At 45.5% G+C, this 14,286-nt stretch overlaps 3 protein-coding genes across 3 annotated transcripts; all 3 read left to right on the top strand.

Annotated features, from left to right (window-relative positions):
* The first annotated feature begins 275 nt into the window (after nucleotides 1-275).
* Nucleotides 276-5,910, top strand: zgc:92429 (uncharacterized protein LOC445063 homolog). The gene is made up of 11 exons (XM_037260363.1): nucleotides 276-3,043; nucleotides 3,139-3,266; nucleotides 3,803-3,852; nucleotides 3,938-3,994; nucleotides 4,071-4,225; nucleotides 4,297-4,400; nucleotides 4,476-4,528; nucleotides 4,619-4,689; nucleotides 4,760-4,862; nucleotides 4,935-5,117; nucleotides 5,184-5,910. Exons 2-11 carry the CDS (start codon nucleotides 3,203-3,205, stop codon nucleotides 5,601-5,603), a joined length of 1,260 nt encoding a protein of 419 aa, XP_037116258.1. The 5' UTR covers nucleotides 276-3,043; nucleotides 3,139-3,202; the 3' UTR covers nucleotides 5,604-5,910.
* Nucleotides 5,911-6,065: 155 nt separating this feature from the next.
* ap1s1 (adaptor related protein complex 1 subunit sigma 1) lies at nucleotides 6,066-9,334 on the top strand. The gene is made up of 5 exons (XM_037260501.1): nucleotides 6,066-6,298; nucleotides 7,288-7,466; nucleotides 7,551-7,659; nucleotides 7,725-7,862; nucleotides 7,936-9,334. The coding sequence occupies exons 1-5, from the start codon at nucleotides 6,296-6,298 to the stop codon at nucleotides 7,981-7,983; spliced, it is 477 nt and encodes a 158-aa protein (XP_037116396.1). The 5' UTR covers nucleotides 6,066-6,295; the 3' UTR covers nucleotides 7,984-9,334.
* A 146-nt stretch (nucleotides 9,335-9,480) lies between these two features.
* vgf (VGF nerve growth factor inducible) lies at nucleotides 9,481-13,061 on the top strand. Its single transcript, XM_037260327.1, has 2 exons — nucleotides 9,481-10,178; nucleotides 11,154-13,061. Exon 2 carries the CDS (start codon nucleotides 11,183-11,185, stop codon nucleotides 12,893-12,895), a length of 1,713 nt encoding a protein of 570 aa, XP_037116222.1. The 5' UTR covers nucleotides 9,481-10,178; nucleotides 11,154-11,182; the 3' UTR covers nucleotides 12,896-13,061.
* Nucleotides 13,062-14,286: the final 1,225 nt, after the last annotated feature.

Genomic DNA, 14,286 nt, shown 5'->3' with positions numbered 1-14,286 from the left:
CCTGAGCAGTAGCGAGCTTTCTTTTCTATTATCTTCATCCAGAGGCGCCATTCACTACATACAACCTTTCCGTATGCAATCCAATGATGGTGGCTCCCCTTCATTTAATTGTCTTTTTTTTTTTTTTTTGGGTGCCGCTAGCCTCACTATGCGTACCCTTGTAATTGCTAATAGAGGCGGTGTGTTTCTTTGTTGTGCTTTGCCCGTCTGTTTTGTTTCCATCACATATTTTCAATCACTTAAATTGCACTGATTCTGGTTGTCTTAAAGTGTCGAGCCATCCCCCCCCCTCCCTTGTCCTCTGCTTTTTGAACAAAACGTCGGTATGTTGTGTCTTGTGCCAAAAGGTCATCCAAAGCATTCCATCGCAATCATTTGTCTGATTTGTCGTCGGTCTTGTCATTCTGTCCGTTTTTCACCGAGGGCTAATTCTCAAAGTCACACCACGTTAAAGATACTTGCGCTTAGTTTTGTGGCAAAATGCACACGCGGAGCTTTGCACTGACGTGACCAAGCCGCCCGCAGCCGTCGAGCCGACTTTCTGGTGTCAAAAAAAAAAAAAAAAAAACGTTTTACAGTTTGTGTAAACACACCAGCCACTTTAGCAGGTTACAAAACGTTCCTGCCGTTTGAACGTTGGACTTTTTCTACTCAAAGCCCCGCCCCCCTCCCCCGTCAAGTGTTTTCATTCAGCTCCGCCAGACCAGCACTCGTGCTGTCGTGCTTCTGTCTCGAGAACGCTGCCTCGTCACTCTTTTGCTGTGTGTAGATTTGTAAACGCAAATGATGCCATCGCTCTTGGATAGATGTCGCTCTTGAACGCTTCTCGTCACAGTCTTGTGTTAGCCTTAGACTCCTCGTAGACGCAAACCCTTGCCGTAGATTTCCTGCCTCGTCCTTTTTCGCTTTCTCGGAGTGTGTCACTTTTTTATAGTGTTGTTCGGCTTAGCGCCCTTGCCTCATTTGTTTTTCAAGTCTGTTTCATGCGTGTGCCTCTGAAGCGTGTCAGCAGCCAACCGCCACATCTCTAAAATCATGTGAACCGGGTGCCGAAAGTTGTCCCGATCCAATCGGGAAACGGGGGGGACCGATCATGTCATTTACAGCTGATCGGTGTCACCCAAATTTTTTTTCTTTTCTTGAGTTTTAAAGGTCACAAAGCGACAAAGATCTTGCCAAATGGAAAAGCAATAGTTGGGTTTTAGATTACTCAGAGTAATGTTTCTGGGTTTTTAGTACCGGAAAGAAAGGGATTAGAAAAATAAGGCAGGGACTGAGATGTGGAAACATTTTTGTTTTGTAGCCAACTGTCAGGACAATCCAAAAAATTCTACTAAATCAATATGGAAAGAGCGACCGACAGATTAGCAAATGTGACGCATTGAAACCGTCTAACGTGCGTAAATTATTTTGTGACAAGCAAACTTATGCTTTGGCCCGTCATACGAATAACTAAGACGCTCTTCTAAATTAAAATGTAAATGTTTGGTGAAATCAAACGTCATTTAGGATAGAAATCCTGTACCGTCTACTACATTAGTATCGGATCACACTCGGTATCGACCGATACTGGAAATCAAGTGACTCGAATGGGGGGTAAAAAAAAATAATGTGATCGGGACATCCCTACTCAGCACTTTTTTCCCCGCATGTTGCTGTCAAGGGTGTAGTCACGCTGGCAGCTTGAGCACATCTTGCTGTGTGTGTGTGTGTGCGTGTGTGTGTGTCTCCGTGTGTGTGTAGCTCTCCAAAACAAGCAACATTGACAACCGTTGGCATTTAATTTCCTTTCATCAACCGAATTCCTTTCCCTGTAGCATCCGAAAGGCACGTTTAGCTTTTGCGTTCCAGCTTGGACACCAGAAGTTCAGCAGCAGAATGGTTTTTTTTTGGGTTTTTTCTAGCCCCCCTCCCCTGAAAACCACATAAAACCTCTCAGACCTGTTCCTTATGGTAACTACTGTCACGTCTCTAGTTTTATATTTCAAATTTCCCCTGCATGGTGCCCATTCCTGCGTGTTGTGACAAGCTCTCCTTTGTCCCCAAAGACTTTGATTTTGCCGTTAATGATTGGTGAGTTCATGCGGGCTCTGCTTTTCGGCTCGATTTCATGTTCAGTACCGACCGGTTGCTTCCTGGGAGCAGGGAAGGAAAACACGGATGAGCCTTGAAACTAAAGTTCAAATCAGTGAGTGAGTGCATGGTTGTAGCATTGAATTGTTTTTTTTTTCTCAAAAGCATGTGACGGTGACCATCATTGACTTTTACCACAGTTCCCACATGGATTCTGACCCCCCCTTCCTTGTGATTTTTTTTTTTTTCTTCGTTGGGCTCACTCCTCTGTTGTAGTTGAGCCACAGCAGCAAAGTGTCCCCAAAGATGTTACGTTGTCAATTTTGTTGTGATTCTGCTGCCACCTAACGTTCACATCATGTACTGCAGCTTTATGAAAAAAAAATCTGGTAAAGTGGTGGCATTTTTTGTAATCATCATAACCTGCATTATGTTCATTTATGCTATTTCGAAATTGAGTTAATAATGAAAGATATCAGCACAGATGTAATATTACTGCTCATGTACCCCTTCCCGCTGTCATACAGTTGATGCCAAACGCTTTTTGAGCTGGTGCCACTTTTGAATCTTGTCTCTTTGTACATGATTTCTATTTATTTAATGCAGAATTATATGGATCGTATCGAGCATGGAAAGGTAAAACGACAAAAATCACAGGCTTTTATTTTACAGCAGTATATTTGTTTATTCAGAGGATTGGTTTTTCTGTCTTTTTGGAAGAAATAAAGTCATTTTCCATTACTAGAGGCGTGTCTTGTCTTCATCTTGTAGCAGCATCACACGCAATTAAAAGACTCATTAACTTTGTGTCAGTCCAATCGACTGATGTGCGTTTTAGTTTTGTTGAGTCCGCAGCAAGTCTCCGAGGACCGGGCCTAGAGTGACAGCTGACCGCCCCCCCCAAAACAAGGAATGTCCCCCCCGGCTTGCAGATAAACTACAACAGCTGTAGCACGACAGGAAGAGGGAGGTGAGCTGCTATTTTTGTCTTTCCCCCAGCCAGAAAGAGAAGTGTTCATAGGGGGTGGCCTTCCTTTTCGCCTTCTGGACCTCTCCCGATCAAAGAAACTTCTGGAGAAGCGGCTCCTGGACTACAAGAGGAAGTCGGAGCCACGGCGGGAGAGTCGACATGGCGCTGCTGTGCTACAACAAAGGCTGCGGACAGACTTTTGATGCAAACAACAACAAGGATGGTGAGTGTCTCTCAGGAAATTCTGTGGACCCACGTGTCGTTTAGCAAGTTCATTCATTGTTCCTCAGATAGTGGGTAGCAGCTGTTTTATTTTGCCGTACTTTCAAACTCAATAGAAAACAAAAGAATTCCTTTGTGTGTAAGCCCCTAACGTTTGCTAGCGTAATGCTAATAGCCTGTCAATAATACATTATTAATGAATCACTTTTTTTTTTATGGTAACAACTTATAAAATGTGTCACCTTTCCTCATTTATCTGACTGCCACATCTTTAAGTAATTAGTGAAGTTAGAGTCTTTTTTTTTTTTTTTCAAGCTAACTGTGGCAACACTGCTAACAAGTAACAAGAACCGCAATCGACGGATTGATTTAGCGTTATTATAATGCTTTGACAATAATTATTTAAAAACAAACCAGCTAGACAGGACAACAAACCTCCCAGGCATATATTCTTTATCCTCTGCCAAAAACTATTTTGACAGAGTCACATTGTGGACATAGTTGCAGCAACCTTGTGTTCTGTCTCTCTTTGAAAAGATTCCTGTCTCTTCCATCCTGGAAACCCCATTTTCCACGATGCACTCAAGGTAATGTTTGTCAAGGTGCAACCAAAACAACCCTCTCAAAAAAAAAGAAAAAAAAAGAAAATTCAAATGTAAATGCTTCCTCCAGGGTTGGTCATGCTGCCGCAAGAGGACAACAGACTTCTCGGAATTTCTCTCCATCAAGGTAAAACTCTTTAAAGGCTGTTTTGATGTTATGACTTGTTTTTTTGCATCATTTTTTTTTTATTATTTACTTACAGGGCTGCACCCGCGGGCACCATAGCAACGAAAAGCCCCAAGAGCCTTTGCTGCCCGAAGTGTCGTCCGACAAGGCTGACAGTAAACACGGCAACGGCCAGGAGATCATCTACCAGGGACCCAAATCTTCTGAAAAGCTACAGAGAGAGAGACCATGGTGTGTTGCCTGTCATTCCCGGTGTTTTTCCGTCAGACTTTTTAAATATAAAATGTGGTGCATGTGCACAGTTCAGACGAACCCAAGACCAAATTGCCCCTCAAGGTGGCGCCGTCCCTCGCGAAGGAGCTGGAGAAGCTGAACATGAACGAGAAGGCGGAAAAGGAGAAGAAAGGTGGCTATCGGATAAATGCTAGTTTAGGCTTTGCAGTTTCTGTCAACAATTGGATTGATTTTTTGTTTTTGCTAGAGAGCCAAGATGTGGTGCAAGGCACGCGATGCAAGAATTCAGGATGCAAAACAGTAAGTGAGCCTTTTCTTGTCTGTCTCTCCAGAAGCCCATCATCCATGCCAGACTTTGAGGATCGGTCTATAATGTTTTTATGTGTTCAGATCTATCAGGGCTCAGAAACTGACCTGGAGGTCTGCACGCACCATCCTGGTGCGCCGGTCTTCCATGAGGGGTAAATGCAAAACAAAAAACTGTGCAGTTAGGATCATCCCAGCTGATGCATCTGCGACTTTCAACCTCAGATACAAGTACTGGAGCTGCTGCTGCATTAGGACCGTAGACTTCAATGCCTTCCTGGACCAGAAGGGCTGCACAGCCGGAAAACACCGTTGGGTCCCCAAGCAGGTTTGCAGCAAGGCAATATGTGAAATAAAATTCCACTGTGCTTGTGTGTGACTTTTGCGAACATGTCGACAGGACAAGAAGAAGGTGGCGTGTCGACATGACTGGCACCAGACGGCAAACAGCGTCGTGGTGACGATCTACGCCAAAAACGCCAACGCAGAGTACAGCTGCATCGAGGCCAACGGGACGGTGGTCTCCTGTCATGTCCAGTTTGAGAGCGACAAGATCTTCAAGAGAGACTTTCACCTTTGGGGGGTGCGTGAATACTAGAGTTCTATCAGAACAGCTTTTCTCCTGATCGTCCCTGTTCCGTGCTCTCAGGTCATCAGTGTCCAGCACAGTGTCGTCAACATGGTCCCATCCAAAGTGGAGATTACTCTCCGCAAAGCTGACCAGGTGTCCTGGGGTAAACTGGAGGACCCCAACTACAAACCCGAGCCGGAACCCACGGCAGACGACGCCCAGGAGTCGCAACATCCCGACTGGGATATCGACGATGATGACATCAGCGACTCGGACGAGGAGTGGGCCTACGACACGGCGCCGACAAAGACGCAAGTGGAGGCGGGCGGAGGCGAACGACGGGCTGACGTGAAAGAGGTGCAGAATGTAAAGAGGGAGGAGGTAGAGGAGGAGATGAGGAACGCCATAGAGAACGAGAGGAAAGCCGAGGAGAAGATGGAGGAACTCAAGAAGCAGCAGGAAGAGGAGGGATATGAAGATATGCCTGAATTGGAATAAAACATCCAGAGGATAATAAACATAAAAAAAAATTGTTACACTCACAAACCTCAAAATCATTTTAATGCTAAAATGTAAGTTCCAATGAAACAGTGTTTGTGTAATTGTCAGTTTGTGATAAATCACAAACATTTGATATAATGATTGATTAACATCTACGATAGCATACATATTACTGCCACACCAGTAGAATAACATTAGTTTCACCTTGTATAGTGGTAAATTTCAATTTAACTAATTACTTTTTTTGCAGTAAAACGTTTCTGTAACAATTGCAAATAAAATTCTTTAATAAATACACAAAATAGTCCATTGTTGGTGCTTTTCTGCGCTAACTAGCCAAATGCAAGACCGTATGGCTCAATTTGACCGAGCCACGTAGCACATAGTACTAAAACTGTGCACTAGATGGCGCTCGTGCACAGAGTCCTCGAGTCCCCAACCGCTTTGGAAGACGTGAAGAAACCGGCTACGCATGCTCAGTGGGGCTTAACCCTGCTTCGGTGAAAGGAGGTGATAATTTTTCCTCTACTGTACTTTACTGTGTAATGTGTACTCACTCGCACACAGTACCTGGCAGACATGAACAAGTATCAACACTAACCGCAGTGTGAACGAATTACCCCGTGGGGTACTTTCCGAGGGACAGGTGCTCTGAAACGGTCGTGGTATCGATCCAAAACATTCGGAAAATGGTAAGTTGTCCGTTTTCGCCGGGAGAGAGGAGCCACTACACTACGTGTGCTTATGCTAATGCTAGGAAGGTGTAAGGTTTCAGGAAGTGGCCCCTTACCTGCGCTACCTTCTCACCTGGCATCTGGTAGCGAGTTCGCGGCGAATTAGATGCTTAGAACCAACCCAGCGAGTTTCTATCCTGGCATGTCGTGGTCCAAAAAAGTCCATTTTTAAGTGTATGTACAATTAAAGCGTCCTTCACTTGCCGGGCGTTAAAGCTCCAGGCAGTCGTCACTGTCAACAATGAGAGCGTTTTGTCAATAATGTTGAGTATTCTTTTGAAATGTTATAATCACATGTCAGTTGAAGTTTCAAGTAAATACTAAGGTACAATAGAAGATTCATATGCTCAATTTGTGTACATTTGCTCAGTCAATATTAACACATTAGTAAATACAAAAATAACAATGTGGTGCCTTGAGATAGATACTAGGTGTCATTTTGGAAATGTTTCCTTTGACATGTCAGCAAAAATTTAATAGAAGGGATCATTCTTAAACTTTTAAGTTCTTTATCGCCATTCCCAGTTGAAATCCATTTGATTGTAACATCAAACAAAGACAATCTTTGTGTATTCCAAACAATGCTAACGCAAAATAGTATCTAAGTCGCAGCGCTTTAATCCTTTACGCAACGATTGAACACAAATTACGCATCACAAAGTCATCATACATTCTTTCTCCTCTGAGTAGAATGACTAATATCAGTGCCGCACTGATGAGCTGACCGAGTGAGACGGCGCTCGTCTGTCCTTTACGGCTTCTAGGTGGCCAAGCACACCAGAAGATGGGCGCAATGGGCCATGAACCTTCATAAACCTGAATACATTAATTCCACTGTTTTTAATCATCTTTGTACTTGTCAGGCCTCATTTATAACCGACTGTCTGGTCTTGGCTCTCCAAGCAAAGTGAACTCATATGCAGCCTTTTCTTGTTGTACCTCCCCAGATGCGCTTCATGCTGCTGTTCAGTCGACAGGGCAAGCTGCGGCTGCAGAAGTGGTATACAGCCACGGCCGAGCGCGACAAGAAGAAGATGGTCAGGGAGCTGATGCAGATCGTGCTCGCCCGCAAGCCCAAAATGTGCAGCTTCCTGGAGTGGCGGGACCTCAAAATCGTCTATAAGAGGTTTTTTGACAATACGCTAAAATGTTGTTAACATTTGACCACGCAACCACTGCAAGCGTAAGATGCCTCAAAAATGCTGCGCAGGTACGCCAGCTTGTATTTCTGCTGCGCTGTGGAGGAGCACGACAACGAGCTCATCACGCTGGAAGTCATCCATCGCTTTGTCGAACTCTTGGATAAATACTTTGGCAGCGTAAGTGTGTGTTTGTGTCCCACGTGTCCAAAGTTTGCTCCCTCTGATGTCGTGTACTCGCTCAGGTGTGCGAGCTGGACATCATCTTCAATTTCGAGAAGGCCTACTTCATCCTGGATGAGTTCCTGATGGGAGGAGAGATCCAAGACACATCCAAGAAAAGCGTCCTCAAAGCCATCGAGCAAGCCGACATCCTGCAGGAGGTCTTCTTTTTTTTTTTCCTCCCTCCCCTCACTCTCCATTTGTTCGTCTCATGTCTTTTTTCCCGCCACGCAGGAAGATGAGTCGCCCAGGAGCGTGTTGGAGGAGATGGGCTTGGCGTAGCGGACACTCGCGGACGAGACTGAACACGGCTTCTGTGTGTCTCTTGTTGCTCGGTGGACTGCGATGCAGCGCGTGGGTACGAGCCGGCTCATCCGTGTGAGTGTGTGTGTTTGTGTGACATAGTGCACACACGGTCTGTTTGTATGTATTTCTATTTGTACGAGTGACCTGGAAGTGTACTTGATGGTCAGAAGCAAATGGGGACAAACCTTAGGAAAGAAAATGCAAATTTCGAGCATATCCCCCCAACACGAGAAAAGTTTGTTTTGTGTCCCGATTCCAACATTGTGTACGCCGTTGTGAGTCGCCGGCAGCTAGACAGTGTGACTTTAGCGGGCATTTTGAGGTTGGTTACTAAGGAGACAATTTAAGTCCATAGTCGCTTTTCATTTGAAATGTCACACGTGGCGACATTTTGAGGTGACAGGTGTGCCTAATGAAGCGTCCGCTGGGAAAGAGGAACCAAAGAAGTTGAACATCACTGCCGCTACGCTGGGACTGCGACATGACATCGTCAGCTTTTGGCGTCCAATCAGGTGAAGCTCGTTAAAGGGAGGCAGCACGTCCGATTGCTGGGTCCCGACTAAGCCGAACTTTGGGTTGGGTTCGAACTCGGTCGATCTGCTCAAAATCCACAACGAGTGGGCAGCATTTTTCAGTGTGGTAGTTGAAACGCTAATTTTTTTTTTCTTCTTCGATGAGCAAGCTTGCTTGAATGTTCCTTTTGAGTGGGAGGAGTACCCAAGTCGCTTTGGGCCTCGCTGACTCACTTGTGTAAAAATCAAGCTTAACTCACTTGGAAAAGAACATTCCACCTTTTGAGTTTGAGCAAATGGCTGGAAGTTTTTCTGCATTTTGCAAGCGCCGCTTTTATCTTTGCTTTGTATCTTTCTGCACTTGAATTGCTTTTTTTAGGGTACTTTTTCCAAGCCAGAGGGATAATTATTCTACTGTAAGGAGGGTTTTCATTTGGGGTGCTGGCTTGCCTTTTTTTCTTTTTTTTGGCCTTGATGAAAAATACTTTGTCAACGTATGCATGTTGGTCAACAGCTTTATTTGTGCGTGTGCCTGTTTGGAAGAACTTCAGTTCTTGACTTGATTCAATACCTAACTTCAACTTGAGATGGCTCAGCTCATGTTAATGTGAATGTTTTTTTTTTTTTTTTTTTTTTTTTTTTTTTTTTAAAAGGAATCTAATGTTGTAATTGTTGTATTTGAAACAAAGCCCTGCAAGACATTGGAATCAAACAAGAGTTGTTTATAGAGAAAATGAACTTCTTGGATCTGTTGGATGTTTTAACAGGTGTGTGGAAGCAATTTTATAACGGTTAAATAAAAGATTTCAAGCTAATTTTGGCGGTGTGTGTTTTGAGGCGGTGTTTTTAGTCTGATGTTTGCTCGTGGTTTTTTTTTTTTTTTTGGATAGGTTTTATTAATTTATATTGCCATGTGGTTTGTTGGTCCCTGTGCATTTGTGTGCTGTTTTATTTTTTTAATTATTTTCGGATAACCATGGCAGCCAGGTCATTTCCTCCACACTCAAGTTAAATACAAATCTCCCTAAATTGTTTGTATACAAACCATTATGGACGAATCAATGCAAATTTGTAAAAGGTAAATACGACTGTCCAGTAGTCTTTCATTACATTTTTTTTGTCATTGCTTACCAGCCATGGTTATCTGAAAATTATTATTAAAAATAAAATCTAGGAGATATGTGTGTGTATACATTTTTTATTATTGTGCTTTCACTGCAAATTCATTGAGCATTGCAGCTCATTGATCTGATGGGAGGAGGGAGGTGGGGGCGGGGTCACCAAGGCGGTGCAGAGATTCCTTATGAATGGAACCCGGACTGGTGACGTCAATGGGGGCGCTTGACGCATGTGTCACGTGTCCCGGGTGGTCCTCTATAAGAGGCACTGACGCTGTCCGCGGTGCTGAAAACAAGACGAGGGAGACGAGGAATCCCGGCTTTGGAATCCAAGCAAGTGGAGCGGACGGTAGGAAATCCTAATAGAAGAAAAAGAAAAAAAGAAAACAAAACAGAAGAGCGACTAAAAAGGAGGACAAGGAGAAGACACGGAGAAGGAGAAACGCACACCCACGGGGAAGTGTGCTGTGAAGCGTGACAACAAGACTGTGACGTCCTAAGGAGCGGAGGCTGGAATCCCCTCACAGTGCTCCCACCTCAAGTGAGTCTCAACTTCTAATAATACAAAATGCAATTTCACCATCTTACAAAAAGCTGACAATAATGAAAATAAGTTGAATGAGAAACTGTTAATATCCAATTCCAACATGACTCTTATTTTGTCACTAATGTGATTTTAAAGCGGGATTGCTCACGATGCATGGATTCTGTGTTGTCATCATCATCAGCACCTTCATCACTGTTCTCGTCACAGCCAAGCTATTATCACCATGACACCCCCCCCACCCCTCATCAAAAATAACCCCACTCAAAAGGTAGGAGTGCGCCCCCAGCCAAAGTGAATATATACATCCTAATTCTTTTTTTTTTCATAGCTAAAACAATAACTGTATATATATATATATATTTTTTTTTTTAATGAATGCATTTTTATGTATTTTTTTTTATTATTTTTTTGCTTTTCACCCGCAATGGCCGTATCAGGTCTGATTGGCAGGGCATGCATCGTTCATTTTTAGTATAATGCAACATGTTTGTTATTGTCTTGCTGGAGTGTCGCTTTAGAATTGGGCAGGCGTCCCTAATGAAGTGGCCGCTGTCAACGCTCCTCAAGGCCAATCGGAGCAGGGCTATGGCCCCCCGTCTGTTGACAGGCTGCCAGAGCAGGCGAGCGGCGGGACTGCAGCACTTTGCTGTGACTGAACTTCTTAATTCTGAAACCAATTAGAACACAATGATGATGTCATCCACAGCCAGCGCTCTAGCTCTGTACGGATGATCCAATTAAAAAAAAAAGTCTTATTGCTAGTATAGTCGGAGTTATGTTAGCGAATCTGAAGGCTGTGGGTAGATTACGTTGACATGGAAACACACGGAAGGTGGCATCTGATTGGACAAAAAAAAAAGAAATGAAGATTGACGTTATCTCCATATGGATTTCACACTAGAATTTGATTTAGGGATTTGTTTGATGATATGATTTATAGGAGCTGAAATATGTTTCAATTTTCTCCAGGAATCTCTTCATCCTGCTCACGAGAGGCCATGATGGGTTCCCGCAACACCCCAAGTGTCCTTCTCCTCTTGGTTGTCTTTGCGTGGGCCTCCTCCGCTGTCCCCACCGCGACCCCCGACACCCAACGTGTCATCCCTACCGAGATGGCGCCGTCGAGAGATGCGCAGAGCGACGGGGATGAGGATCGAATCGCAGAGAGGGAGGCGCAAGGAGAGGACCTCTTTGACGACATGGATCCCAAAACACTCGCGGCGCTTTTGCTAGGGGCGCTCAGTCACACCCGGGCGGAGAGCAGGAGGGAGGAAGACCCCGTGGCGGGAGACGAACCCGAAGGAGAAGAGCGGGACAGAGATGGGCGACTCAAGCTGGAGCTGCTGATGGCCTCACAAGCAAGGGAGGAGAAGAAGAAAGCCGAGGAAGAAGAGGAGAGGATGACGGAACGGGTGAGCAGTCGCACCACGAGCCAGACGGTCCCGGCCCGGAAGCAACCGCCGGCCGAGCAAGGCGCCGAGGAAGAGCAGCTCAACCCGGAGGAGCTTAAGAATCTAGAGACCATGATGAAAGAATTTCCACGTTTGGATACGGCCGCAAAGAGAGCGGGGGAGCCAAACCAGAGGGAAAGTCGCGGCTATAGCAGCTACAATGACATCATCCCATTCAACAAAGGCAACAATGTGGCGCTGTCCAAGAAGAAACTGAAATGGCAAGAGGAGACCCAGCAGAACTTGAATGTTCCATCATTCAGAGGCAACTTCATGGATGACTTCAATGACACGCCTCCGCCCGATGAGGAGGAGGAGGAGGAGACGTTGAGTCCCCAAGAAGAGGAGGCCCGGGCCAAAGCCGAGCAAGAGGAGATGAGGAGGCAAGCCGCCGAGGTGCAGCGAGCCAAAATGGAGGAGGAAAAGCTAGCAGACATCGCCTCGGACATGTTGCTGCGCTACATGGTCAAGCAGAACGGCGGCGGCAGGAAGTACGCCTCGTCTTCCCCCAACGCCGCCGAAGACAAGAGGTCCGAAGAAGAGCAGGAGGAGGACGACATCGACCCCCAGACCATCGACAAGCTGATCGAGATCTCCAGCAAGCTCCACCTGCCCGCCGACGACGTGGTGGACATCATCAGCGACGTGGAGAAGAAGAAGAAAAAAGACGTGAACACGCAAATGCCCGTGTCCTCATTTCCGGACTCCGAGAGCGGTCTGATCACCTTTCCCCTCTCCAAGCAACCGTCTCCATCGCGCCATCTCCTAAAAAACTGGTTTCAAGAGCAATCGCCAACGAAATCCAAGGAATTCTGGAGCACTCCGGTATCCAAACCTTATATGTGGCCCAAAGCTCTGAAACCGGTGAAGCAAAGCCCCTGGAGTCGGACGCGCTACCCGTACACCCGGCCCTCCTTCTACCCGGTCTACTTCCCTCCTCCTCGCCCCACGTACAGATACTACGTGCCCAACCGCGCTCTGGCCTTAAACACCTTCCTCCAGCGGTCCCCGTTCCAGCCCAAGCAGCGCTACCTCAACTGGGTGCAGCCCCGCTTCAGGAAGCCCCCTGCCGCCCTGCAGCGCAAGCCCTTCTACCCCAGATACCGCCTCCCCTCGAGGCCACTGGCCGCTCCCAGATTCCCTCCGCCACAGGATCCGTTTTACCAGTCGCCCCCAAAGGGATACTTGTCCGACAGTAAGGAACAACTGGAGAAATACATTGAGCAGCTACTCATGAAGAGGCCTCGGGTGCAAGACTGAAAGTGGCGAGCCAGCCCGGGAAGGCGGGGCTTAAGGAAGAGAACGGATCCGGTGTCGAGGAGATACCAGAGTGTTTCTATTTTGTCATCATTCGATCCATTCCGGAAGGGCTTTAATCGGCCCGCTTCTGAACTCCCAAAACATTCGAACAATCAAAGGATGGTCAAGGAATGACTGAAGTGTCACTGTGTTGTTTTTATTATTTGTGCACGTTCAATTTCACATACTGTGTATGCAGTTCGCCTTTCAAACAAAAGAGCAAAACGACATTTGCGAACAGGACGTACAGTATTTGATGGCGGGGGCAGTGAGGCAGCACTGTAATGACTCTGGTGACTCATCCCTTTGCACAACTTCAATTACCTTGTTGCTATAGTGCCAAAGTCTACATGCCATTCCTTTTCTTTTACTGCCAAGATCTGCTGGGAGCACTTAAGTGTGTGTGTGGGGGGGGGGGGCACTGCCCTCGAAATATGCTTGGACACCCCAGGTGCCAGGCCATATAATTGACTTTTGGATAGTTTTTTTCCTGACATTTTCTTTCAAGGTTTCCCCATTTTTGGGGTTTGTCAAAAATATATATGTTTTGCAGACCACTGAGATATCTTTTGGCCGCCCCCTGCCCCCCCCACCCTCTCTTGAAATAATTCCTAGCTCCGCCTGTGGCTACGAGTCACATTGCTGGAGAAAAACAAAAAATCGCAATAAAACCCAGCACAATGGGGTAAGGATTTGATCCAGCATGTTGGGTCAAGATTTTGATCCAATAAACTACCCATACCCATGATAAGTGAAGAGACCAAAAAATAGGTTACCAGGTTGTGGTTAAAAGTAATACTAATGTTTATTTAACATGTTCCTACAAAGAAGCAACTTTCCCTCCCGCACGAAAAATTGAATTGAATTCCATTTGGTAATGTTTAAACCAGGTTGCGCAATCACTATTCTACATTTGTCAGTTGAAGTTGTTTACATATTGATAACATATACGCTGCCTTACAGGTCACTGTGACATTGTTAGCATTTATTCATTCATTTTGCTCATCTTTTTTTTTTCTATGATCCATGAGCTCCACTTGGGGAATGTAAACACACACGGAATGATTCCAAAAAGCTGCTTCAGGACTAAGAAGTGTCTTCACAGGCGAGAAGGTGAAATGGCCATGTCGCTTTTTGGACATTTTGTGACTATTATCTGTTGCTAAGGGGAGAAGAAAATAAATTTGCCATGTGGCCATAACATTCCCAAGTCACGGCATCGACAATCTCAACAAATTCATCCCAACCGCTCTCATGAAAACAAGTTTTGTAATTTGTACCAAACTGATATTTGTATGAGATCAAGATGGCATCTGCGTGTAAAGAAGTGTGCACGTTTATGTATAATTGCA

Source organism: Syngnathus acus, chromosome 10 (genome assembly GCF_901709675.1).
Source record: "Syngnathus acus chromosome 10, fSynAcu1.2, whole genome shotgun sequence".
Taxonomy (NCBI): Eukaryota; Metazoa; Chordata; class Actinopteri; order Syngnathiformes; family Syngnathidae; genus Syngnathus; species Syngnathus acus.
This window is presented reverse-complemented; position numbering and strand designations above follow the sequence as displayed.